The 27,990-nt window shown below is 37.9% G+C and overlaps 1 protein-coding gene across 10 annotated transcripts in view; it reads left to right on the top strand.

Moving 5' to 3' along the window:
* DOCK10 (dedicator of cytokinesis 10) overlaps positions 1-27,990 on the top strand; it is a 289,663-nt gene that overhangs the window by 147,783 nt on the left and 113,890 nt on the right. For all 10 annotated transcript variants that reach the window (XM_057551339.1, XM_057551337.1, XM_057551336.1 and 7 more), the window contains exons 4-7: positions 12,446-12,528; positions 23,111-23,183; positions 23,460-23,582; positions 23,830-23,964. In XM_057551339.1, coding sequence (XP_057407322.1) covers positions 12,446-12,528; positions 23,111-23,183; positions 23,460-23,582; positions 23,830-23,964 — 414 coding nt within the window. The remainder of the gene's footprint in view (positions 1-12,445; positions 12,529-23,110; positions 23,184-23,459; positions 23,583-23,829; positions 23,965-27,990) is intronic.

The raw sequence follows: 27,990 nt of genomic DNA, 5'->3' as shown, positions 1-27,990 counted from the left end.
TTTCACCTTCACCTTTGTTCCTATATTAATTTCCTTTCAACTATTTGCAGCTGGGATTATTCCTCCTTTACTCACTTCCACCCTCTGCTTCTCGATTCTCTTAAGAACTTCTCTAAGGAGAAGTCAGGTGGAATGCCTTTTACCTTAGATGCCAGGTAACTGCCAAACTTTTAGGTTCCAAATCTCAGGGCAGAGCCTCTGACTTGGCAACATGAATGAATCTTCTTACCATATTTTTCCCAACTGTATGGATCTAAAGTAGAAAAAAAAAAGAAAAAAGAAAGTGGAGAAAGCCTGGGAAGAAACTCTTTTATTCCCTGCTAGTTTTTCTGGATCACTAGCCGTGAAAACCCTGTGGAAATTCCCATAGTTGTACTTGTTTTTAAGGATGGAGATAAAGTGAAACTTGTGCCTTAGGAGAGAAAGAAGACAAGCATTACATGATGATAATGGAACATGAATAGTCGAGCCTGGAGACAGTACATAGAAAGAAAGGGGTCACCAGAGGGCTGGGTTAAGACTGAGAAATGACCCCAGAGAATTATGCTGGCAAAAAGTCTTGACCTCAATAGCTAATAGCCGCTGATCTTTATTGACTCCTTAACTCTGTGCCAGATACGCTTCTCAGCCCTTTGCTTGCAGTAGTTACAAACATACGTTTCGTCATTATCATCATCCTTACCTTTAAATGATGATGAAACTTTCACAGAAAAATTAAGGAACGTGTCCAGCCTCATACAGCTGGGAATAGACAGGTCCGGCATTCCAAGCCCTGCCATCTGGCCCCTGGCCTCTTAAGCATGATGTTGACTGCCCATGTGTGCTTTGCTATAGCTGCCCTCTGGAAGGAACACTTGTCTCAGTCTTCTCCCTAACCACCCCACTGTAACTTTGTAACCCTGATGCATGTAGTTAGTGGACCACACTTTGAGAAACATTGGCTGGAGTTTTGAAACCAGAGTAAGCCAGCACTGAAATGAATTCATTGATTATTTGTAGGGTTTCGTAGAAACACGTTTCCCTTACAGCGGCTGCTGCATTGCACTAAGCAATCTTCTTAGTCCGCCCTGTGCTAAATTGCCCTGCGGCTCCCCACAGGGCGGCAAGGACAAATACCCGGGTTGCTAGGCAACGAACTGGCATGAATCTCATTTAAACACATGGAGTTCAATACTGATTTTGAATTCTCCCTCTACACTCTACTTTGACAGCTCTGAGCCTCTTCAGAAAGGCAGTAGGCATTCTTTCCTTTTAAAAATAAGAGTATAGGTGTATTTAATATCCACTAAAGCACTTCACAGTTATGGTAAACTAACACAAGTCAGAGTTCAGCCACATTCTCTCTATATATTTTGAACATCCTGTGTTAGAAGTATTACTACCTCATTTTACAGCCTACGAAGCAGGTCCTGAACAATTAAATATTTGCTCAAATACATACAGAACCAGAATTAAGGCCCTGATCTCTCTAACCCCATGCTCCGTGCTCTTACCAACTTTGCTACCTCTGACCCTTTGAAAAATGCCTTTAAACCATGCACTTAATAGCCTGACCTAATGGAGATATTTCCACTGTTCACAAGGGAATATATCCTTCATTTTGACAAGCATTTAACCTTTTTGCCTCAATTTCTCCATCTTTAAGTGAGGATATTAATAGTGCCAATGCTGTGTTTCTAAAAATAAATACAGCAATGGCATGAAAACACTTGGAAAATAACAACTGGGGAGCCATGTCTTTATCTGATCCTCATAAATGACTTAAAATCAACATCTATAACCATAAAAAATATGAAACACTTCTGTGATAAAACAAGCACCACTTCCTCCCACTGGGGGTCAGGGGAGCAACTAAAGGGATCTATGAATAGGGTGCAGACTTCTCTAAGCAAAACTTCTGTAGCAAAGTTTTCATTTTAATATACACAAAACACCAATTAACACTAAGCTCTCGGTTTGGTCTCTCTTAACAAAGAAGATGAGAGAGCAGAGAACTGAGAATAATACAGTGGCCCAACAGAGAGCAAGGGTCTAGGGACCACTTCACCTGAATGGCTGAGAGAGATACTAAGTACTAAGGTAGCAAGTTACTCTGCCAACAAAGCCCTCTGTAATTTCTAGAAACCAACCTGCAGCAGGAGTAGAATAATGAAGAAGTGAGGAGTAAGACATGAATTCAAGAATCCAAGTCTCACTTTGGTCAAGGCACAAGACACTTGAGGACTTAGAGTTGTGGAAACATTAATAGAATGGAAGCAAAATATCTATATATACATCTGTATCTGAATATGTCTGTATACACACACATGCACAGAATGATTAGGTACTGTCCTCATCCCAAAAGTACTGTTACTGAGGCAAGGACAAGTTCGCATTTAAGCAGGGTTTCCAGACCAGAAATAGTTGAATTCTCCAGGAAAAATATAAAATAGATAACTAATAAGGACCTATTGTATAGCACAGGGAACTCTACTCAATACTCTGTAATGGCTTATATGGGAAAAGAATCTAAAAAAGAGTGGCTATATGTATATGTACAACTGATTCACTTTGCTGTACACCTGAAAGTAATACATTATTGTACATCAACTATACCCCAATAAAAATTTTAAAACAATAATGAAAGCAGGACCCAAGACTGAACAGGGAAAACAAACCAGATTCAAAGAAGACAGGATAAATGTTGTTGAAATCTCTAGGCTTCCATAGAAAGTGCACACTAAAAACCAGGAGAAAAAATGGTTGAGATCAGAGCAGGACACCAATTTCATAGAGGCACAGAGTGTTCTGCAGAAAGCTGCAGGACGTTCACAGGTCACACATGCACACACACACACACACACACACACACACAGATTCTTTAGCTAACATCTATTGAGCCTGCCTTAGAAGGGAATATGGCATGAATTATTTCCCAAGTTTATTTTACCCTGGAGAAATTCTATTTCTCCCCAAGTATCTTGAGAAATATATTTCAGAAATGCCAATGTATTGTAAATCTGATGGAAGGAAATCATCAGGAACTAGGGGCACAATACAGCTCAAGTCAAACAGAATCAGCTCTTGGGTGAACTTTGACATGTATTTCATTAAGGCAGATGGTGAGGAAGAGAAAGGGAATATTAAAGCCTCTGAAAGAGGAAATTAATTGTTTCTTTCTTTTTATGGGCACATCCATTCTTAATTCTTATCATTAGTGTCAAAAGTGTCTACCTTTTCCCGGAGTAAACCTCTTACAATATTAAGACACAATCCCAGATACACCCAGTGATGGGAGTTCTATAGATTTATCTTCATGCAGCAAATTGTAAGTATAAACAAGGTTAATTTCAAAGTTGGAAGTAAATAATAATAATCATAAAGCTCAGAGTAACACCTTTTTCAGCCCTTCAATTTCTCCTCTCAATCCCCTATCCAATTACCAGATTATGTTTTCTCGTGTCCTAGAGGTAAATACACATTCAGTGACTTAAACAAGCTGCCCCTTTAGATACACACAGAAACTGCTACTCCCAGTCTAGCTGGGTGGAGTTGATTATCTTTACAAACGGTTGAATTCTTTATATAGAAAGTTCCTCTCTTGCTGATTTATATTGTTACTGTGGATCACATACAAGGTGTATGAAATAAAGGGCCTTGTCCACTTCATGAAAGATTAGACTGGGTTTATTATCCACCAACATTTATCACTTACTAAGCTACTGATACCGCCTGGATGTAACATAGTCAAGGAGCTCAGCACCAGGTGGGAAATCACAGACCTGTGATCAGATTTTTGCAAAACATCTAACAAGAACCCTTGGAGTATTACTGTAAAACAGAGAAACAAGGTCAGGTTCACATGTTAGAAAAAAACAACTAAAGGCAGAGCAGAGAATGGATTGGTTGGCTTGTGGGCATGAGTAACACTGAAGGGAAGTTGGACAGATAGGAGACTATTTATTTTAATAGCCCAGCTGGGTTAAAGATCTGTGCTAACGTACGGCAGCATGGTTGTGGTGACACTAAAGAGCTGTCAAGGAGACAGAATTGACAGGAGTTGGTGACGGAAAAGAAAGTAGAGGACTATATTGGCAATGACTCCCACGTTTCTGGCTTGGGCTATTAGCCAGATAGTTGTGCCAGTAATTTAAATAAGGTACCCAGAAGAAAGTACAGATTGCTCAAGCAGGCATGGATGAAGCAAGTAAGGTAATCTCTCCGGCCGACATGCAGAGAGAGGTATCCAAGAAGAAGATACATACATAGGTCTCAACGTAGAAGGAAGGAGTAGGTGCTGGCTCTGGATTTGAAAGTTGAAGCTTTGAGCCTGGAAGAGCTTGCCCAGGAATGCCATGAGGCAGGTCCCTGAGTGACACTCCCACATAAGGGGCTGGCAAAGAGGGCCCAACACAGGAGGTGGAGATGGAGTGGACCGGGAGGTAGGAAGAAATCAAGGAGAAACTGATTTCTCAGAATCAACAAACTGTCAATAGCAAGAGTGAGCCAATGGCGTAAAATGCCAAAATGTGTCAAGATTGGGTAATTCAGAGTCATTGGTGGTTCTTTAACAGAGCAGTTTCAGAAGCTTTGATCACAACCCGATTACAGTGGGTTGAACACTGAAGAGATGCAAGATGTGTTATCTTATCGAAGAAGGTGCTAGTATATTGTTGTCCCTCTTCCCTAGAAAGTGCTTTAAGGGTAAACCCAGTAAAACTATTGGAACTCTTCAGGCAGAATAACCTATGCATTCTGAAATTAAAAATAGCTCAGGAGACTGTTAAATAATGTACCGAAATATTGCTTAATTTATTAAGAAGCAAAATTTTGTAACTATGAAAAACAATATGTGACCAAGTGAGTGTAATAATGAAAATGAATTTCTTCTTCCTCATCTACCATTTGGACCCAGACAAGTGGCATTCAATTAATTCGAGAGAAAATTATAAATAGTCAAGGTAGAAGCTGCATCATGTCGAGAAGTAAAAGAGATTTTAAGCAACGTGGGTCCTAGGCATTTCAAAGAAAATGATGAGGAGAGGAAGGCTGGCCATGATTTCAAATGTATTTCATGCTGCCCCATTTCGTTAACTGAATGAAACATATCTAAAAAGAATAAAATGTATCTTTTCTGAAGAAAACACAGGGAATTTCATTTGTTCTATGGTTGAAATAATTTTATACGCTTTATGTTTAATTTTGGACTGCAAGCTGTGTACATTGATAAAGAAACCATTCTTTAACCAAAATGCCTTTGTACTTTATACAAATTGTTTGAATCTCATATGTAGAATAAGGTGCAGTCCATCTTACCCAGAAATAAGAATGAGTCTTTCAGTAAATGATTCTGAGGTGGGTTTTTTTTTTTTTTGTATGTATAAATAAATTAAGTAAAAATGAATGCCGTTTTCTGATTCTGAATCATTGGGCAGCAAGTGAGTGATTCTAATGCATTTGTTAACTTTAGACCAGAGCACGATAAACAAGAGTTTTCTTCAATCTAGAAGTAACCCCTCTGCTGTGACGTCAGGGGTACGTGCACAATTTCAGTTACTGGAAGATATTAGGGAAAATACAACTATAAAAATTTCTCCAAATTAAAAAAAAAACTTAATCCTTTCTTAATAAAATTAGTGCAAATAAAAGACTTTTGTTTTTGTTTTGAAGAAGGAGGCTCTTAATTCACTAGTGAAGGTCTTGCTGGAAGTTAAGGGACTTTTCACTTTGTGTGTACTTTTTAAAAGTAAATTTATAAGTAAAGCCGTATTTATTTTGCAACTTCAAGAATTTAATGGAAAAATGATATCAAAATCTGTTGTCCTGTATATAGTTTAGTCTTAGATGTAATGATTTTTTTCTATCATAGTCAAAACAAAATGGATCACCCTATTTTTTCTAACACTAAATGTATGACAGTAAAGATAATAAACATACAAATGTTGATTAAGGTAAATTCAAATGCATTTACTCTTTAGTGGCATTAGGATAAAATGTGTATGGAAAACACTGTTGAAAACAATGAAAACAAAATATTTTTGTGTTTCACATTAACCACCTTGAAGAAATTTATTTTCTAGTCTCTCAAATCCCTAGAATAATAGTCTTGTTTCCAAACATGTAAAACGGTTCCCATTCTAAATTGGCTTCCTCTAATCTTCTCCACAATAAAAATCATCCTACAATGTTTGGTGGTAAGTGAATAAAGACAGAAATATAAGTCGGAGACCCTGGAGTATAAAAATTTTTTAAAAAACTATCATAAGTTTGAACCTAAAATTTCAGTTTCATTGAATTACAGCCCAGATTTTATGATTTACATGAAAAGAACAAGTAGATCATAATATTATCAAGGTTTTTTTTTTTTTTAGTACCATCCATTATTTATGTCCTGACAAGATACTTGTGACATCTAGCTGGGAAATTAGAGTGTAGGTTCCCCAGATTGGGCACAGGTGTGATTTATGAAAGTCTAATTTTAAAGTTTGTTCAGTTGCCTTAGTGCAATGCATTTTGAAAAGACAAACCAAATACCTTGATTCACTTTCAATTTAAAATCAACAAAGGTAGCAATTTAGGCCACTCTATAACTCAGACAAAATAGTTTAAAAATGATTTACACTTATGGTTGGCATTCGATGTGACGTTCTGTTTTACATGGTACATGCATATTTATATACATAGTGACACTATCTAATATCAAGTAATATTTTAAAAAACCAAACTCAGGGCTTCCCTGGTGGCGCAGTGGTTGAGAATCTGCCTGCTGGTGCAGGGGACACGGGTTCGAGCCCTGGTCTGGGAGGATCCCACATGCCACGGAGCAACTGGGCCCGTGAGCCGCAACTACTGAGCCTGCGCGTCTGGAGCCTGTGCTCCGCAACAAGAGAGGCCGCGATAGTGAGAGGCCCGCGCACCGCGATGAAGAGTGGCCCCCGCTTGCCGCAACTGGAGAAAGCCCTCGCACAGAAACGAAGACCCAAACACAGCCAAAAATAAATAAATAAATTAATTAATTAATTAAAAAAAAAAAAACCAAACTCAAAAATCTATTAAATAAGATTGTACCATGATTTCTGAAACTGAATCAGATCTATAGTTACATCATTTATTTTGTCCAAACTCATTTTCATCTCTCTCCCAAGAGTGTAGTATAAGTTTTAAAAGATCATTAACTGTTCAGCTTATTTTTATAGTACAGAAATTAATGATTGCATTTTAAAGGAATATATAATGTGGTCAAGTTAAATTAAAAAATGTTTTCAGTGCCTTTTCCTTTCTTCTAAAATATCGATGTATTTATTGGGTGACCAATGTCCTGATTTGCAGGAAGTTTCATATTCTACCTGTTGGCCTGGCTAATAGCATCTCCTTTCACTTTGAAGTGCCTCAATGTAGACAATAAATTATTCAGCCACTCTTTCAATACATAATTTATCTGAATTCACTTAACTTCGTGATGCTGCATTTTTTCACATTTATAAAATAGCCATAATTACTTCTAAACTTTGTAAAGAATGGCATTAATATGACAATCACCACCATCATTTAACAAATACAGAATTAATCCCCTTGGTGACTAAGGGCCAAAAAGAACCCCTTTTGTGGTTGCATAAATATTTCTGGCAAGAAAGTAGTCATGTAATTAAATAACCTCTATAGCCAGAAAGAAAAATAATTTTGCATCTAAAAAGCAATCTATTACCTGCTTATTACTCTGTAGCCAGAATCTAATAATCAGCCTTTTTAAGAGATGGACAAATTACATTGCCAAACCTAAATTGCTATTTGAGGTAGGTAACATGATTTGAATTGATTCTGATGATCCTCTAAAGAGGAAGGGAAAAGGGGGAAAATGATATGTTTTGTTTAGAGTATTTTAGGGTACGCTTTATAGTTGCCCAATCTTTTCGAAAGTATTTAGATTTTTAGAACTTTTAAGGTGTCCTGTTTAGTTATTTCTAAAGGAAAAGAAAGAGTATAGAAGATTCATTCATTCAACACATATATATTGAGTGTCCGCTATCAATAAAACCCCATGCTGGAGTTGATACGCTCCCTGCTCTCTTAAAAGGATGTGCCTACTTACGGGAGAGCTGGAGGGTCACCTCAGTTACTAGAGTTCCCTGTGTGAAGCTGGGACCCTAATGCTTTCATTTCATAGGCAGACAGCATGACAAGGACAGAGTCACACTGTCACTCCAGTGGAATGATGCATTTCAAGGCCCCCTCTAGACATTCTGATTCAGTGGATCCCCCGTGGGACCCAGGTACCTGCATTTTAATTAGCAAGCCCCATGGACACAATACAGTTTGGGCAACACTATCTTAATGATTTAAAAGCCTTCGACTAAGTTGAGTTGGCTCAATTTTTTTTGTGTGTCTAAACATATAACAGGCAGAGATGGCAAGATAAAAGCTGAACAAGCAAACATAATAAACGAATAAAATGTGAACCGGGGCATTGCTGTTTGGAAAAATTAACCAGCTCAGCAAATGTTTGCTGGATAGTCAGCCTTCATCTTTGAAGCAGACTGTGGCAGTCTCTCTTTCTCAAGGGGATAAGAAGTGGGTAATTTGAAATCAGTGTTGGGAGATAGGTAGTTTTTAGGGGGAGAATGGAACCATTGCCTTACTAAAACAAGCAGAGTTGTAGCCTGTGACTTTGAATTTGCAACAGGTCATTTCAGCTTAGTTTTTGGACAAAGAGGAATTGTAGTCATAATTATAATAGATCTTAATGATCTTCTTAGAGTGAGTGTGTGGGCTGGAACAAAGAATGGAGAATAATGTTCTATGCGTAACATTTCCAAAATGCCTAACTATGTAGGAGAAATGTTTATGTGTCTGTAAAACGCGCTGGCTTTCTCAGAATCGGAGAAATCACAGACTTACAAGGATTCTTAAGGGTCATGTAGTCCAACCCTAATCCCCTTCTACCTACAACCAGCTACAAGAAACCTATCAAATAAATTCAGAGGAATTTGATTAAAACAGAACACTGTGATCATCAGAGCTAAGATAGCTCTCCAAAACTATACTTGAATAAATCAAGAAAAACAAGTTGTTATTATCAACTGTCATGAATGTGATTTATAGATTGAGTCAGACTTGCTGAGAAAACCGATTTTTTAAAAACAAGTATTTGTTAATTACTTACCCTCTGTTAGGTGCTTTATAGGAATCGATCCTAATGAAGGTGGTATTATTTAGACAGATAAAGAAATAGATATTAAATCACTTAATTGAGATCTCACATTTAATACCAAAATTCAAAACCAGGTTTGTCTGACTCCAAGACAAAAACAGAAACACCATAGAAAACCTCTGGAATGGTGGTCCAGATGTGATTTTTCTTTTAAAGTCTTCAAAGTCAGCAAATATCAAACAACTCATAAATTAGTTGAATGGACTTTTTGAGTCAGACAAATCCAGTTTGAAATCCTACTTCTATCACATGTGGGATCTTGGGCAAAAATCTGAGCCTCTCCTTGCCTCTGTGATCTATAAAATGGGAATATAAAATCTCATGGAGTGCTTTTTAAGATTATATGTAAAGTACCTACTAGAACAGTATCTGACAGGCACTTGCCACTGCCAAAACAAAAAAGAGGTAGTTCTTTACTAGGCTGTACTATTATAAGAAATAACCACCTTCATTTTTGGTCAGTGGAATTCAGGATTAACATATCTCAGGTTTGGTTAAGTCTGTGGCATCTCGTGAACAGTGTGTGTAATATGCGTGAATGTTTATCGTGGTTAAACATAGGTACTATCCATAGCAAGACAGGGCAATAAGACAATGCACATTTGTCCCATCGAAACCTCCAGATTAGGAAGTGTAGCAATAGATATTATGAGAGAGAAATTTCTAATCCAGTCTAATATACTGAGTGTTCAGTTGCTAAATCAGAGATCCTAATAAATAAAATGATTTTACCAAAATCATGTTGGAATTCAGTACTAGTTCCAGACCAAGAATAAAGACCTGTAGCTCCTGGTTCAGTGCAGTACCCTCTGTTCACATTTTTTTTGTAAAGTATATACATTGGTTTGGCAGTTTTTTATCAAGAATCTTTAAAATACTTTGAGTACTCTATCCTAAGAAAATAATCCAAAATGGGTCAAACTTGGGGGAAAATGGGAGGACCAAATTCATGAAGAAACACTCTGAAGCATTTTTTTCTACAATGGCACAAAATTTGAAGTAGCCATAGTAACTGCTCACTGTGTCCTCTTCTATAAGTCTTTTCTCAAATGTCACCTTCTTTGTAAGACTTACCCTAACCATTCTATTTAAATTGTCGCTCCTTCCCCAACTCTATCCATCCCCCTTCTTCTGCTTTATTTTTCCCATGACACTTAGCATTTCCTGATACATTACACAATTTACTTATTTTTGTGTTTGTTGACCAGCTCTTCACAGGGGCACACTTTTCATGAGGGCATGAATTTTTGTCCCTTGTTCACTGATGTATTTGCATCACTTGGAAAAATGCCGGGCACACAGTATGGGTTCAATAATGTTTATTGGCCAAATTAATGAATGGATGGTTTCCAAAACTAAGAGACCAGGTTGGTAAATTAGGGTATGAGATTTTATTCTACTTATTTAAAGTGGTCATAAAACTTAGAAAGTAAAAGTTAAAAAATCTTTAGAATATGCCTGTAAGTGAATAAAAACAATATTCCAATTCAAATATATACTTAGAGGAGAACTAGGTAAAACTACGCACCAGAAAAAAAAGATTGAAAGGGAATGCAAAAAAGGGGTGGGTTTTATGCTCTTTGTTTTCCATTTTGTATTGTTTGAGAACTACAGGAAAGTGTAGAGAAAGGAAAGTAAGTGAGAGAGGGTGGGAAAGAACCGTGATCATGAATGCTTTGCCCTCTTGGGTTGGGATGCTGTGTATCTTTGCGCTCCTTGCCTGAATTCCTGGCATCTTTATCGAAAATGAAGATGGAACTTTTTAGCCAGGGAGCATATCAGGGTTCAGTTTTCCTTTTATTTCCAGAAACATGTGGTTTGCACAGTTGGCTCAGGAATTGGCAAGTTATGAAATTTAATTTTAGCTAAACATTCAGTTTTGTTCACATTCCTCTTCTCCATCCAGAATCGGTACACATCCCCTGAATCCTCTTTGACTGTTATCCACGTCCATTTGTCTTGTTGCTGTTCTGTTTTTAATCTCTTCTTTGTCCTGTCCCCCTGCCGCCATCCCCCCACTCCTATCTTTGTCCTAGTCTCATGCATTGTTTGCCCTCAGTCCCCATTTGCGTCGGGGTGTTTCCCTGAACAGATAAAGCTATGGTGCTGAGGAAGTTCAAGGCCAGAGAAATCCAGTGCGGCTGAGGACCCCTAACCCTTCTCCCTGCCTTTCCCGTGCATCTTGAGCCAGGTGCCCGCACCCTATGTTCTCCACCCACCTTTCTACACCCCCCTCTGAGCCATTCCCTCCCACTTTCTATTTCTGCAAGGGCAGTGCCCGTGCTTTCTTTGCTCTAACCCTTCCACACCTTGAGTAATGACTCTCATGAAGAGCTCTCATTTGCTGTCGCCTTCTTGGTTACAAAGACGATCAGAGGTCTTATCTCTCACATTGCAGTAAGTTTATTGCTCCTCATTTTTTCCCACTAATGCTAGAGGACAGGGTCTCCTTATAATCCTGGTGTTGCTGTTTAATCCCCAGATTTACATAATTTTAGAATCTAAAGGAATCTTAAAACCCAGCTAGTGAAATCCCCATTACCACTCTATGGTCAGTACTGTGCCAGGCACAGGGTCGGTGTTTGGGAAATATTTGCCATGAGTAAACACTGTAAACTCAGCCATCATGAACCACTCTAAGATAATTCTTTTGTGCTATTAACATTGTTTTTTAAAAGTTTTTTGGTCATCTTTTATTCACATATATTTATAAAGTTGATGAATAATCAGGGAGAAGGTTGGGCTCAGAAGGCAATGAGGTAAAACTGAAAAACTCATTTCAAGCTGACAACAGGGTTGATATAAAGAGGAAAAGGATAGGTTACTGATGCAAGAATAAGAAGAAATGGGCTAAAATTATGATGAAAGGATGGCATATAAATAATAACATATTTCGCTGCTAAGAACTGTTAAATAAAGGAAGGGTTTCCAAGGAAAGCTGAAAAATGATGGTACTTGAGGTTAGTGACATATCCGGTTATGATTCAGAGGATGATTAAATTAGGCTTTCCTTAATGGAGAAAAATAGAATAAATATGTTAAACGGTTCCTCCTCTAAGAGTCTGGGAAAGGTTAGATTTTCCTTTCACTGGAAAATGAAATGATTATAATGCTCAAGCCCCTTATCTACCTTAAAATTGCTAACATAGCTACCTTAACGTTAACCCGGAGATTATGAGCACTGAATTCACTGTGCTTCTTTATCAGGACAGCTGCTTTTTGAATGATAATTTTTAATTGCCATTTTTTTCTTTTCAGGCTTGTAAATTTTACAGTTCCCAGTGGTATGTGGTAAACTACAAATATGAACAGTATTCTGGAGACATTCGACAGTTACCTCGGTAAGAACCTATTATGATTACTCCTTGGGTTTTTCCGTATATAAGCTATGTTCCCTAAATTCTGCCACTGTTCATGAATACATGTACGTTAATCTAGTATCAAGGTATGTTTTACAAAATTTAAAAGTAAAAGTCATGATGGAACATTTTGTTCAACAGTGTATTGCTTGTAACCTCACAGAATTGCGGTGAGAGATACATATACTCATTTAGGTTTTGAACAAAGTTTTAAAGTACCATGTCATTCTTTTGTGAGTTGTCTCTTTCAATAGCAGATACAAGAGAATTTAAAAAGTAAAATTAGGACCAGAATTTTTTTCTGACAATATTCTGTATATAGCATTCAGATTTGCCATTGGTTTCATGTATTTTCACTCTGGGATATCAAAGGGCATGAAAATAAACAACCTCCACAGGAATGATAAATGTCTAAGAACAGCAAAAAGGAAAAACACACACCTAATATTTTCCAGATTATGGGGAAATAAAGTCTTTAGGAAAAGGTGATATTGTTCTGCAACTGCCCAACTGTCACCTCTATAAAGAATTTGCTCACCTGACCAACGACCTGACCTAGAGTAGTCATTTATTCTGTGTCTGTGTCTCCCACTAAAGTTAAACCCCCCAAAGGGCAGGGACTCTTCCTCGCAGAATCCCCTGCAGGCCTAGGAGAATGCCTGGCACATAGTAGGTGTGCAATAATTACTTATTGGATAAGTAAACTGAGAGAGTAGCAAATTTTAAAATATAATAATCCTGGATGGGCTTGGAGTTGCTTAAATTCAAAGAACTGCAATGAACTGGAATCTCCCAACACACTGGTTCATCAAACTAAAATGATGCACATCGTCCAGAAAAAACACTTAAGACAGTCAAAAGTTAATTTTTTATTAACACTTCCCTCAAGTGAAACTTTGAGGTCATACACATTGCATCTAACTTTTTAATGGACACATGGTTTAGGTTTGGGCACTACTTTCTAAGATTTCCTGTGCCCCCAGAAACATCTTTTCCAGACTGGGATACTTGGAAGTGCTGCGATCAACTCCTGGATGCAGAATTTGAAGTGGAGGGGGTGTTATGGAGTAGCTCTGGGAAGGTGACATTTGGGCTCAGATCTGAAGGAAACGTAGCTACCAGCACTGCAATCTCCAGAAAAGGGTTCCCAGAGGAAACAGCAGGGGCAAAGGCCATGAGGTGGGAACCAGAGTGGTCATTCGAGCAGAATGACAATCAGTGAGGCCGGACCTAAGGGTTGGTGAAACCATGGAACTAGGCAGGGGACCTCGTGGGTCCTGAAAAGGAGCTGGATTTTATTCTCATTGCAACAGAAGACTGTAGAAATTTATAACCTGGAGTGTGACATGATCTGGTTTACCTCTTTAAGAAATTACCTGCTCTACTCTATGGAGAATGGGACTGTAGCAGTGAGAATTAAAAAAAAGAAAAAAGAAAAAGAGAAGCTGGCCATTTCTTTTGGAGTAGCGTTACTGTGAAGAGCAAAAAGCAATGTTCCTCTGAAACAGCAAGTCTTTATTCAAAACAGTGACTGTTAACTTTCACCAAATCTCTGAACGTTCCTTTAGATTCTGGTCACTCCTAAAAGATAACTCCCTAAAACTTCATGTTGGGAAGGTCTCATCACACCCTAGGCCTTCATGAATAATTATTACATTCAGAATGTCTGGGCCTTAGTCACACACTTTTTGTAGCTGCAATTGAAAAGCAAAGCATTTTTTAACATTGAAACTTCTTCTTTCTGAAAACAGTTCCGAGAAGTGGTTACAACCTGTAAGCCATGTCCAAGCACTTGGAAGACTGCATATAAAGGGAGAGAGTGTAGAAAGAGGTGTTTAGCTGCCATTTGGCATAAATGCCTTCCTGCTGTCCTTAGGTCTATTGAAATCTTTAATGGCTTTATCCCCAAACACTGTTCATCTTTTCTTGTATTCGTGATGCCATAAAGAAAAATAAATTAATTAAAAAATTCACATGCACGATATCTTCCTCTGTGAAAACAATAGAGAAGGCACCTCCAGTCAGAACAGGGTCTGGATATCATTGTTGAATTGGAATTCTTGTAGAGCACGAGAAGAAATCTCACGAGAAGAAATGCAAAAGTAACCAAAATATTGCTGAAAATTTCCCTGACTTTAACTAAAGGATGTGGAAGTTGATACCAAGAAAGGGAAGCATAAGACTGCCGCTAAGTAAGAAACTGTAATGAACTCTGTATGATATGTTCAAAATGAAAATCAGAAGTTCTAGAATAATCCTCATGTATCCTCTGAACGAATGAAGACTGTAACATTGAATAGTAAAATTATTTTTTAAATGATTTTACAAAGCTAAGCACTCCCCACTAAAGACTACACATATTTAGGTCAGTAGTGGGAACATAATTTACTTGGGCCTTCTGAGACTATTAGAAGTAAATCATTTTCATACCTCCTGGATTAGAAGAATTCTCCTATGTCTGCTACCAATTTAAACTGATCATTTCTTTTTATGGATTGCTGAGGCTTTAAAATAAAAACTTGGAATTATGGGGAAGTGAAAAAAGATATGTGTTTATCTCCCTCATTTTTAGTCTTTAAATTTAAAATTGTGCTATTATTCACTCTTAAAAACCTCATTTTTTTAGTGTCTGTTCATAGGAAGATATTGGAGAGAGACTTTATTTCAGGCTAGAATGTAAAATGTAAAGACTTCACACATTAGAAATAAAAATTGGCACTGAAATTTGTGTTCCTAGGAAACAAGAATGTCATAAAAAAAGTATGATGTCAAAGGAGCCAAGAATATACAATGGGGAAAGGATAGTCTCTTCAGTAAACATTGGGAAAGCTGACAGCCACAAGTAAAAGAATGAAACCAGACTACTATCTTACACCATACATGAAATTAACTAAAAATGTATTTACTACTTGAGTATAAGACCAGAAGCCATAAACTCCTGGGAAAAAACATAGGTAATAAGCTCCTTGACGTTGGTTTTGGCAATGATTTTTTTGGATCTGACTCCAAAAGCAAAGGCAACAAAAGCAAAAATAAACAAATGAGACTACATCAAATTAAAAAGCTTCTGTACAACAAAGGAAATCATCAAAAAAATGAAAAGCAAGCTACTGAATGGGAGAAATATTTGCAAATCATATACCTGATAAGGGGTTAATACGTAAAATATACAAAGAACTCGTACAACTCAATGGCAAAAAAAAAAAAAAAAAAAGCCAACAACGATCTCATTAAAAAATAGGCAGAGGATCTGAATAGACATTTTCCCAGAGAAGACATACAGATGGCCAACTGGTACATGAAAAGATGCTCAATATCACTAATCACCAGGGAAATGCAAATCAAAACCACAATGAATTATCTCCTCACACCTGTTAGAATGGCTATTATCAAAACAACCAGAGATAACAAGTGTTGGTAAGGATGTGGAGAAAAGGGAACCCTTGTGCACTCTTGGTGGGAACGTAAACTGGTGTAGCCACTACGAAAAACAGTATGGAGATTCCTCAAAAAATTAAAAATGGAACTACCATATGATTCAGCAATTCCACTTCTGGGTATTTATTCGAAGAAGACAAAAACACTAATTCGAAAAGATATACACACCCCCATGTTCATTACAGCATTATTTACACTAGCCAAGATACAGAAACAACTTAAGTGTCCACTGATGGATGAAAATGTGGCATATATACACAATGGAATACTATTCGGTGATTAAAAAAAATGAAATCTTGCCATTTTCGACAACATGCGTGGACCTGAAAGGTACCACGCTGAGTGAAATAAGTCAGAGAAAGACAAAAGCCATATGATCTAACTCATATGTGGAATTTAAAAACAAAAAACAAAACCAGAAAAAAAAAAATAGCAAGCTCACAGATACAGAGAACAGACTGATAGTTGTCAGAGGTGGGGTGAAGGGGATCAAAAAGGTACAAACTTCCAGTTATAAAATAAATAAGTCATGGGAATGGAACGTACAGCTTGGTGACTAGAGTTAACAACACTGTATCGAATATTTGAAAGTTGCCAAGGGAGTAGATCTTAAAAGTCCTCATCACAAAAAAAAAAATTCTTAGTAGCTATGCATGGTAACGATGTGAACTAGACTTACTGTGGTGATTATTTCACAGTATGTACAAATACAGAATCATTATTTTGTACACCTAAAACTAGCATAATGTCATCTGTCAGTTATACCTCAATTTAAAAAATGTGAAACAAACAAAAAAATATGATGCCACAGATTTCATTAATCCACAGGCTAAAATACAGAGATATATGACATACTTAAAAGTTTTACCACAGCTGGGTGGATATAAAGAAGAAAATTTCATAGAGTATATTTTGTGATAGATAGGAGATCAATTAAAATGGAACCTGTATAGTTGGGCTGATTTGGAACCGAATTTTTTTTAAATAAAAGAACACTTCTTGAGTGTCGACAGTGAGCCAGAATGTGCTGGGTGCCGTCTGTACATTATCTCATTTAACACGCCCGACCCCACGGAGTAGGAACTGTTTTCCCTGTTGTATAAAGGAATGCAGAGCATCGAGAGGGGTAGTAACTTGCCCCCAACCTCACTCCACTCAAGCTTCCCCACACTCCTTATATGAGGTATAGGAGGTAATTTGGGTATAGAAATGAGAAATAAGACTGACCAGAAATGACAACTAATGTTGGGTCCAAACACCGGAAGGTGAGTCCCCTGCGGAGCCCTCCGTCTCTGGAACCCAAAGGCCCTTAGAGACCCACAGTGGTCTTGGGGGGAGAATTTTACCTTCAGCAGCCAGAGGTGCTTATCTTTTAATGGCCTCCAGAAGAGAGAAAGGTCATGCTTAATGGCCCTGCAGATATGAGACTGAGTAGTGATGATGGTTACTTAAAGACAAGGAGGCAGTGCCCTGTGGGTCAGTGGGAAGAGGGACGGTAAAGAAGAGCTCTCAGTAGCCCCCATGTCTAAACCCTCCACCAAGCGTGCTCCAGGGCATTTTCTTACAAGGCTGACCTCCCCTCCTGTCTCTCTCCCTCCCTCACTGTGCTCCAGCCCCACCAGCGGTCCACTCTTGGATGCTGCAAGCTTGATCCTTCCTCAAGACCTTTGCTCACCATTCCCTGTGCCAGAATGATCTTCCCCCAGATCATCACATGGCCGGCTTCTTCTCATTCTCAACCGAAATGGCCATCTGTGACCACCCTTTCTAAACCTGGCTTCTGCCACCCCTACCTGGATCACTCTTTTCTCTTCTCCTCTTTAATTTTCTTCCCAACCATTTTCATCCAGGGAAATTACCTTGTTTATTTATGCTTAATTACCGACTCTCTCCTCCCTTAGAAGGAGAGCTTACTCAGCTTGGGGATTTATCTTCCGATACGTGGTTGTCATTATTGCAGGTCTTCTATGTGACAGGTACTATCTGGAAATTGGATCATTTAGTGACGAGGAGGAATAGCCTCCAAGAATTAACACAGCTCTCAACTCACAGTGAATTTGATCAAGCAAACAGATTTAAGAAAAGCCAGCAACGAAAAAGCATGCACATTCACCCATCCCACACCCCTAGATATGACCTAAATTGACACTCCCTGGTCTGCACATTTTTTTTTGATGAACAATAAGGTCTGCATGAATATGACTAAGGATTAATGTAGTTGGTTGAGTTTTGCTAGTGACCTCATTGGTCTTATCTATCATATCTTATGATTTATTTTTGAGTCATAATACTTAAGTGAACTGAAAAGGAAAACTTAAAGAAAATTTGTTTTTATGCAAGAGTTTGGAGACCTCACAAATTGTAATATCGTAACATTTGGGAAATTAAAAAAAATTTTTTTAGTATTTGTATGAAGCCGCCTTCTCTCTTTTCAAAATCATCTGTCCTTCAAAAATACCAGGGGAAAGTTCTTGAGAAATTCATACTCACTATTTTCTTTGAGAATAGTTATATATATTTTTGCACAATTTCTTAACATTTTGCTTAGTATTAAAAAAAATTCAGGAGACATCATTTTTCTTCAACACCTTTAAAAAAATCCCCCCTATATTTTGTTATGCAAATTTTCAAACATACAGAAAATGTTGGAAAACTTATACAATGAACACCCATATTCTCACCATCTAGAATGTATCTTTTACATTTCGCTGTATGTATTTTATGACATTATCCATCCATCCACCCATCCCTCTTGCCATCCACCAGACCATCTTATATTTTGATCATTTCAAAGTGAGTTTAAAGTACCAACACACTGTCTGCTGCCCTTCTAAACACTTTAGAATGCATACCATTAACTATAAACATATATGTTTACAGTTTACTATTTTTTTCTTTTGAGGGAAACTTTAGGAGGTGAGACACAAGTTGTAAGTGAGCCACTGGATGACTTTGTGCATACACCTGCGCACCTGAAACCCCTACTGACATAAGGGATGATATCATCACCTTCAAAGAGTTCATTGCTACCCCTTCCTGGTCAGTCCTCACCCCTACTTCCCTCTCTCCCCAGAGACAACCACTGTTCTGATTTTCTTCACCACAGATTAGTATTACATATTCTAGAACTTCATAACATTGGAATCATGCTATATGTATTCCTGTGTTTCTGACTTCTTTGACTCAGCATGATGCTTTGAGTGATATCCACATTGTTGCATGTATCAATAGCTCCTTTCCCCTTCTGAGTAACATTCCTTTTGTGTGTGGATCTACTACAGTTTGTTTAGCCATTCTCCTGTCGATACAGCATTTTCAGCTGAGTTGTCCATAAGTCACTTTAAAATCATGGACTTTTGTGAAACTTTGACTATCATTTATAGGCTATCTCAGTTGCTATTTTCAATTCTCTGATGAGAGATTTGTGGAAAAACCCTCACAAGTATTTAACCTTATACACTGAGATTCATGAAAATCCTATTTTGTTTCCTCAATTGTTTGTTATTTCATTGCTAGTTTGAAAGGCTGTTCCTTCTCTCCTTTCTTTACACTTTTATAATTACCTTTGCAGAAATGAGAGTTGGACTGTGGAACATGGCCTCTATCGCAAGCCACAATTATCAAGAACAAATGCCTATAAAATTATTCTTTTGTAAGAAAGAAAAGAAAGGATAAACCACGCTGGCAAAAGAGGACAGAGTAAAGAATTCAGAAACGAATAGAACTGTCTCAAGGTCAAATGGAGACGGGCAGGAAAGGACTAGCACATAAGTTAGGGCCACCCCGGAGCCAAACATTGACCTTCCAGTTCAAGTTTGTCTTTGCTGCCTCATCCTCAGTTTTCCCTACTCATCCCTTTATCTTTCACGTAGGATGTTTCCTTAATAGTGCCTTTACTGCCCTGCCATCATTTTAAGAATCCTGGAACACTCATGTCTCCTCCTCTGCAGACAAAATACTTTGAGTAATTGCTCAGAAATAAGCCCTTTGAACCTGCCTCTGAATCTCAGGCAGTGTGTCACCTCTTGAAGGAGCAAGGGTTGAGGAAAGGGTTGTGTTTAAGCGCTTTATTTTGCCAGTCAAATGAAAAGGCAAAAGGAACTGCTTCTGGTTCAAGGAATGTCAAGATGTTGTTAAGGAGAAGAGGAGTATTTTTGGTGGGATGGGGAGAATTTCCCAGTGGTCCCAAAATAATAGTGTGGTCTGTTACCTGTTCTGCCTTCATATAAGGTTGACCCTAACCAAAAGAGGCAGAACAAGTTAACATCAATGGCAGCTGGCACAAACTTGAGTATCTCTAAGGTTCTGCAAGAAGGAGAAAGAACTACAGGTACACCAGGATCCTTTGCAAGAGAAAAATGGCTGCAATCGTACTTAACATGCTTATTAAAGATGGTTTGGACTAATCCGTCCGTAATACAGGAAGTATCGTCTCAGAGATAAGGCTTCTGACCCCATCTCTTTCACTATGTGTTTATGTGAGTAACTGTTATGGACTTCGTTTTCTTCTCAGCAAAATAGCAAGATTAGACTAGATGTGGATTCCCAGTATTTGTGTCCAAAAGTCCGATTATACGCATATACATTTGAATAAAAAGAATATGCTACTTAGTACATATTTAGACTTCAGTACAAAATCTCTGTTATCTTGGTATATATTTTTGAGCTTGCAAATAAATAATGGATGAGGAAGGTTGTATTATATATTAATATGTTTTTGAAATTTGGACTAACACATACCCATGCAAGTAAATTCAAACACATTAATTAACAAGTATTTATTGATCACTTACTCTTACCATGTGTCTGAACCTGTTGTGATGATAACCTCAAAATACACATTTCCTACCACTCTTCTTTCAAGCCTCTGGCTTTGAAATAAAGCTGTTACCATCTGCAACTACTTATATATGGGTCTTGAGATGTCCTATCAAGACTGTGGAACCGAAACAAAATAGAGAAATAAATTAGAATTAGGACTGAAGTGAGACTCTAGATATCATTTATAACACTCAATATCAAGTACTTTGTACCCCAGAATAGCTTTATTTTTATTAGTTATGAATTTTAGTAGCAAGGGACTTTCATTAATTTGAATTTATAGGATAAATTCACAATAATAAGATACTTTTTAAAAACCTGTTTAACATGTTGGAGGTGCCTCTTAGGATTTTGATCACCAAAAATGTGTCCTACTGCTAAAAAGAACATCGCCAAGATGCCTTCCAAAAACAAAATTTTAAGTTATACCTTTTCATATTATCTCACTTCTGTGATATCCTTGTTCACCTTGCCTCTCAATAATTCAGTCAGCAAATGCATATTGATCATGTCTACAACAGGAAAGAAAAAAGCTGAGTGAGATGTAGATGGGACTTCATTAGAGTCACTGGTTTCAAGAAGTGTATAATCTGCTGGAGGGCTAAGACAGGCGACCAAATAACAGAACCAGGAGAGCATCATAAGAGACGTACGCTCAGCATCTACAGGAAGACAGTCCTAATTCTGTAGATCCAGGATACCTTAATGGAAATGACTCTGGGAGCACAAACTCTTACCAGGTTACAATGGAATATTGTTCAGCCTTAAAAAGGAATGAAATCCTGATACACTCCCCAACATAAATGAACCTTGAAGACATTATGCTAAGTGAAATAAGCCAGCCACAAAAAATACAAATATTGCATGACTCCACTCGTATGAAGTACCAAGAATAGTTCATTTCATAGAGATAGAAAGTAGAATGATAACCCAGGGCTGGGGAAAGGGGAAAATGGGGAATTATTGTTTAATGGGTACAGAGTCAGTTTGGGAATAAAAATGGTCTGGAGATGGACAGTGGTGATGGTTGTACAGTGTGAATCTACTTAATGCTACTGAACTGTGCACTTAAAAACAGTTAAAATAGTAATTCTTCTGTTATGTATATTTTACCACAATAGAAAAAAACTTTGATCAGGTATGGAGGGTGTGGTTCTGATCTCAGGCTTTTCCACAATTTAATAGTGAGGACGGTGTTCTTTTTGTGCTCTTTCTCTGCTATGAACTGGGAATGGGCATTTCTATGTCTTTCAGAAGGAGGGTACAGAATATTTTGAATCCGTTTGAATCCACTGAATCCCTATGTGAATGCACGGCTTGGTGATTTTATGAGTACATATATAATATATATATGTGTGTGTGTACATATACATATACACATGTATGTATAGACATATATGAATACATATAAAGAGTCCTTGGTCATTCACCGTGCTATCTGGAACACCATCAACATAGGAAACCATTTGTAATGGGAATACTGAATGTGCCCCTGGGCTTTTTTCTCAATAGTCAAATTCTGAGATTGCTTCTACATAATAAAAATCATTCTAAAGAAAACAAATCTCCCATGCCAATTCTCCGTGTAGGATTTTCTAGTTAGGTATAAAGGAATGCCTGAATTTTGGATGATACTGTCTGGTTTCCATTCAACCATGTGTTATGAGATAGAATCAAGCCAAGGAAAGTTTATTTCTGTCTTATTTTACCATTTCTGGAGCCAAGTGTACGCTCTTGCTCCTCTGGGCTGGTCAGTGATGCTCTAAGAGGCTTTTCTGTGCTACCATGGAAATCCCCAAAGTGAGCACAATTGCTGCTAAGTCACGTTGGTGCAGGCTTTGGGGAGAGGCCAAGGTTAGGGGAGCAGCGCAGCCTGGTGGCCAGAGCCCTGGGTGGTTCTTCAAATGACTGTCCTGTAGCCTTGGACATGTCACATAAAGGCAAAGGGAAAAAAAAAAAAAAAAGATAATGAAAATATCAGTACTTTATATTCCACTTCAAAATGTGGAGGAAGGAAAATATAAATCACCAAGCCCTTAAAATCATCCCACTTATCTTCATCTAATTAAAAAGGACATGTGTAAATCTGTACAAGTAGTAACTCTGTGGTTTAAAATGGAGATTTATTTACTGGAGATGAGATATAATGGTGTAGGGGGAAAGTTAATACTTCCAAAGGAAATGGATCCCTCACGAGATTATATTATTTTATAAAAATGTGTAAGAAAGCCACCACAATAGCTGTTACCCAGCTGAAAGCAATGTCTCAAATGACAAATCAGAATCTTTTTTTTTTTAATATCAGAGCAGAATACAAACCGGAGAAACTTCCTTCACATTCCTTTGAGGTTGACCATGAAGATGCTGATAAGGATGAAGTAAGTAAATGGTTGAAAGTGAAATGTTTAAAACATGAGGATAATTAGCTCCTGTCTTTCACTAGCGTGTTTCAAATTCAGACCAGTTTCTCCTAAAGCTGCAGTAGCTGTTGGTGTGAAGGCTTTTAGATAAAATGAATCACGTGTGTTTTGAAATTGAACATGATTTTTTAAGATGAGTCAAAGAGAGAAAAAGGAGTCTCGTTTTTAAGTGCAGTGTCTAAGATCTGGGATTCACAAAAGATGGCTGTAATGCTAATGATGCCTTCTGTACAGGATACCACTTCTCACTCATCCTCCAAGGGCGGAGGGGGAATGGGAGGAACCGGAGTTTTCAAGTCTGGCTGGCTCTACAAGGGGAATTTTAACAGCACCGTGAATAATACCGTTACTGTTCGGGTAAGGAGACATCAAGACTCATCTTTGTTTCTGCCACCTTTCTTCACACCCTCCTCCACTTCGGTCACAGAACAGAGGAGAGCCATTTGCATTGAGTTTGTTTTTCGTGTCATATTTTATTTATGAGAAAGGAGGACGTTCTTCTCTAGAACAGTGCCCTAGAAACGTAGCACTCTTGAAGGAATTAGAAGTAGTCTAATTTCTGTGAATTTGAACTACCTCCTTATATTTTCTTCCCTTTATTTAGTCATTCAAAAAGCGCTTCTTCCAGCTGACTCAGTTGCCAGATAATTCCTACATCATGAATTTTTACAAAGATGAAAAAATATCCAAAGAACCCAAAGGTTGCATCTTTTTGGATTCCTGTACAGGTGTGGTGCAGGTGAGTAGAAATCTCTTTTCCCCCGAGTTTTTTTAATCGAAATGTGTGTTCATCCAATCATTATTCATTCATTCCAAAAATATGTATGGAGTATCTGATATGAGCCGTGAACTGTTTCAAACTCCAAGGATTCAGTGGAGAGCAAGGCAGCCTAGATACCTGCTTTCACAAAACTCATTTCAATAAAGTAAGGAAAACAGAAAATACGTAAAGAAAGAAATAAACAGAGTGGAATGATTGGTAAAATCTGAAATAAAGAAAATAAACAGGGTTACAGAAGGTAGAGAGACGATGGTGAGGTTGCAAAGGAATCTTTATGCTCCAGAAGTGAGAAAAACATTTATGAAGATAAAATATTTGATCTAGAGATTAAAGAATATGCAGGGGCAGCAAGTGCAAAGGTCCTGAGGCAAGAGCAAGTCTGCTGTACTCAAGGCAAAGAGGAAAATGACCACCTGCATGGCTGTAGTGTAGAGATCCACCAAGCTAAAGAATTCAGTAAGATTATATGTAAATCACATAGTTCAAAGTAGGCTCTTCATGAATGTTATCTTTATTATTAGGTAATAAATAATAAGATAGTAAATTTACAGTGTATAAATGCATCATCCTTCTTCGAAGAGCAGGTTTCTTCAAAGGCAAGGATTACATTGATTCTCAAGAGTTAATCTCAGAAACAGACACAGTGCCTGCTGTAACAGACAATGCTGTTCTGCAAAGCCTTGGTCCTCAAATTATTGTCCTTAGTATTAAGTTTGACATGGACCACGGTGGCAAAGGGAAGCAAAATATATCCATAGGCCTCACTTGGACATCTTATTTTCAAAAATTTTATTCTTTCTACTCTGATGAAATAGCTATCCTTATTCTCTCTCATGTAAAAATTGAAGCAATCAAGTGTTTTAGCAGTCTTCCCTCAAATTTCACATTAAGATGCTGGCCCATTTAGGTTGAGGACTCTATTTTTGGTCACAGACCACTAGGAACAATTCTTTACCTTATCACCAAACCACCAGCATTCACATAACTTGCTACATGGCTGAGATTACATTTCGGATTAATACCAGGGGCACTCAGATGTGTGAATGCAAAATAGAGTTCTCTTTAGTCACTCAAGCCTAGACTATTTCTGGATGGTTTATCCGTTAAAATCTGGAATTTCTCCAGAAAGTAATAATGCTGCACTTTAAAAGGAAAGAATTAATTAAGTGTTGCTGAGTCCTCCACTAGAAATGAAAGCTAACTGCTTTTTAACACAGATGCCAACTTTCCTTATGGAAAGGGCAATAAGGATCTTAGTGGAGGGTGGAGATAGTTTTCTATTGTTGGTCACAAAGGAGACTCTTTGGCTTTAGAAATATGAAATAATACTTTAGCAATAGGTTAAAGATCAATAACTACATTTTACAGACATTGAGCTGAAAAACTTATTTTCTTTTCTATTTGTACTTCCAAACTTGCTCTAGCAAATGAGTCATCATCTTCTAAGAAGTATCATTGTAACCCTTGTTAGCTATTAAGTTTGCAGAGATATGAATTATTGTGTAATTTCTTCTTCCAAGAACCTTGTAGCTCTGTTGAACACACAGAGTTAGTTAGTGCTCTAATCTGACCTTCCACTACAGGTCCCTTTTCTCCATGACATCTTAGACTGTGTTTCAGTCTCTGCTTAAGCAGTACCTTGGAAAGAGAATGTCTTCTAAGGAAAACGTAAGCTTGGGGTTTTTACTGGTCAATGTTCGAATCCTAGTTTCACCATTTACTATCTGAGAGCCTTGAGTAAGTTACTCAAGCTCTTTGATTTCTGGTGTCTCATCTGTAAAACTAAAATAAATGTGCTAACATGTGATAAGGATCTGGGAGATAGTGTGTCCTCAGCCATCCTTTCCTAGTCTTTCCATTAATTGCAAAGGTCACAACTTTGAGAGATAAACACCCCATCATAGGAAAGCCCTTCTAGAAAATATTGATTCACCTTCCTGAAATATCTACCTAAACTTGCTAATTTATCCATTTCTTTCTTCATTCATTCATTCATCCAGCAAACTTATTTAGTGCTTATGACATGATGGAACTGTGCTTAGGCATTAGGAATTCCCTGCTGAAATCATGACCAGAGAAGGACATAGGCTCATAACTCACTATTACACAGTGTCTCAAGAGCTATAATGGAGGTATAAATGGCACTTTCTATGGAATGTTCTAGGAGCACAGAACAGTGATAAACTCTTCTGGGTTGGCTGGAAGGATGCATAGAAACAATGGGCATATAGGTAGGAATCTCCAAGGTAGATTTTGCACCTTCAAGCACAACTGAATAATCCTACTTCACTTTCCAATAGATAGCCATTCAAATACCCGGGAACATGTATTTTATCTTTTAAAGGGTTCGGCTCTGTATCCCTATATTTGTATTCCTCTTTATCAAGAGCTTGTTACCCTTTATAGAGGGAGGGACCTTTAGCTTCTTGAGATCACTTTAGGAAGGTAGACATCTGGGTCCCTTGTCACCTTATGTCTGCCAGTTCTTATGTATTTGCTTACAGCTCTTTTTAACTTGTAAATTTTGCATCTGGAAAAAAAGATACTGAATCAGAGAGTGCAAGTTTAGTCATTGTTCCAGCAAGTTCTCAGGCACAAAGTGTGCCTGGAGATGAAACACGTACACACAGAAGCACAAAGCAAATGAATAATAGGATGAGTCAGACCTATTTTGTCAAGAATCATTGTCAGTTTCCCTTGAATAAAACAGAGAAGAGAAACAAAGAGTTTGCCTCAGGAAGTGCTACCTACCACCCAGCATGTTCAGGGCATTCATGCACATAACAGTCTTGAGTGAACAAGCCGTTTTAGTTTGCTTCATTCAGACCCATTCTATATCATTGTGCTTTCCTAAGAATGATCCTTGGAATTCTTAGAAATATATTTCAAGGGCGACTTCAAATAGAGAGAAACTCCTACTCAGAGACTTTAGGTGACGTTTATGATTGGAAATTTCCTGGATCTTGGTAAAATAGAGACCTAACAGTAGTTTTCCACTTTTTTGCAATGTCATCAAACAGTACTAGATCTGTTTTACACCCTTCATTCCCAATCTGAAGCAGAACTTCCAATTTTTGCTACTTCAGTTTTGATTTGAGACTAAGGGCTATTTGGACCTAAGCTATCCTATCTTGTTCCGTAAGAGTCTTCTCATTGATTCATTCATTCATTCATTGGTCCATCCATCCATCCATACATTCCAGATCCTGCCACTGCGAAGGGAGTGAATAGCCCAGGAATCCCAGCTTCCTAGGGTCCCTACCTCAACAGTGACAATGACTGATGTCACTTGATACATAAAGGCTTAAATGGGAGTGGTGTCGTGCTGAATGCTGTTGATTTCCTCCTAGGTGCTGATCTTCCACCTTGTGGATGTGGGTTCCAAGACAACGGCCTTAGGGGCTTAACCAGAGTCTAGAAATTCAGATGCCTTCTGCAGCTCAGGCCACTACAGGAAGGAAGTAGGGTCAGCTGTGAGATAACAGAAACAGCTCAGACTGTGTGTGCCCATATAAAGGCAGTTAAACTGGGAGGGGAAAAAATGTGTACCTCCCAAGGAAAATAAATTTAGAAGCCAACTATGACCTATAAACCCCCCATTAGCAAACCTTGGCTGTAAAGAATCTCACTTCCCATGATAATAATAAAAACCAGAATGACACTTGTAATCTTCTTCATCTAATACATTATTTGACAACAGTTGATGGAACATGCATTATTATTGTCCCAATTTATTAAAATAAAACTCAGCGAGATAAAGTGGCTTGCCCAAGTCACAGAGCTAATAAATGGAAAAATGACATTTGAGGCAGAAGAATGTCCAAAGTTACAGAAAGATACCCGAGGAAATGCTTTAGTGATCATACATCCAGTGGGCATGCTTGCATAGATACATACATTCATCCTACATAAGCCGCACAGGCAGAAGAAGCACTACAAAGATAGATGCTGGTGTGTCATTTAAGCAGTGAGATTTAGATGTAG

The sequence above is a fragment of the Balaenoptera acutorostrata genome, chromosome 8 (genome assembly GCF_949987535.1).
Source record: "Balaenoptera acutorostrata chromosome 8, mBalAcu1.1, whole genome shotgun sequence".
NCBI classification, from domain to species: Eukaryota; Metazoa; Chordata; class Mammalia; order Artiodactyla; family Balaenopteridae; genus Balaenoptera; species Balaenoptera acutorostrata.
This window is presented reverse-complemented; position numbering and strand designations above follow the sequence as displayed.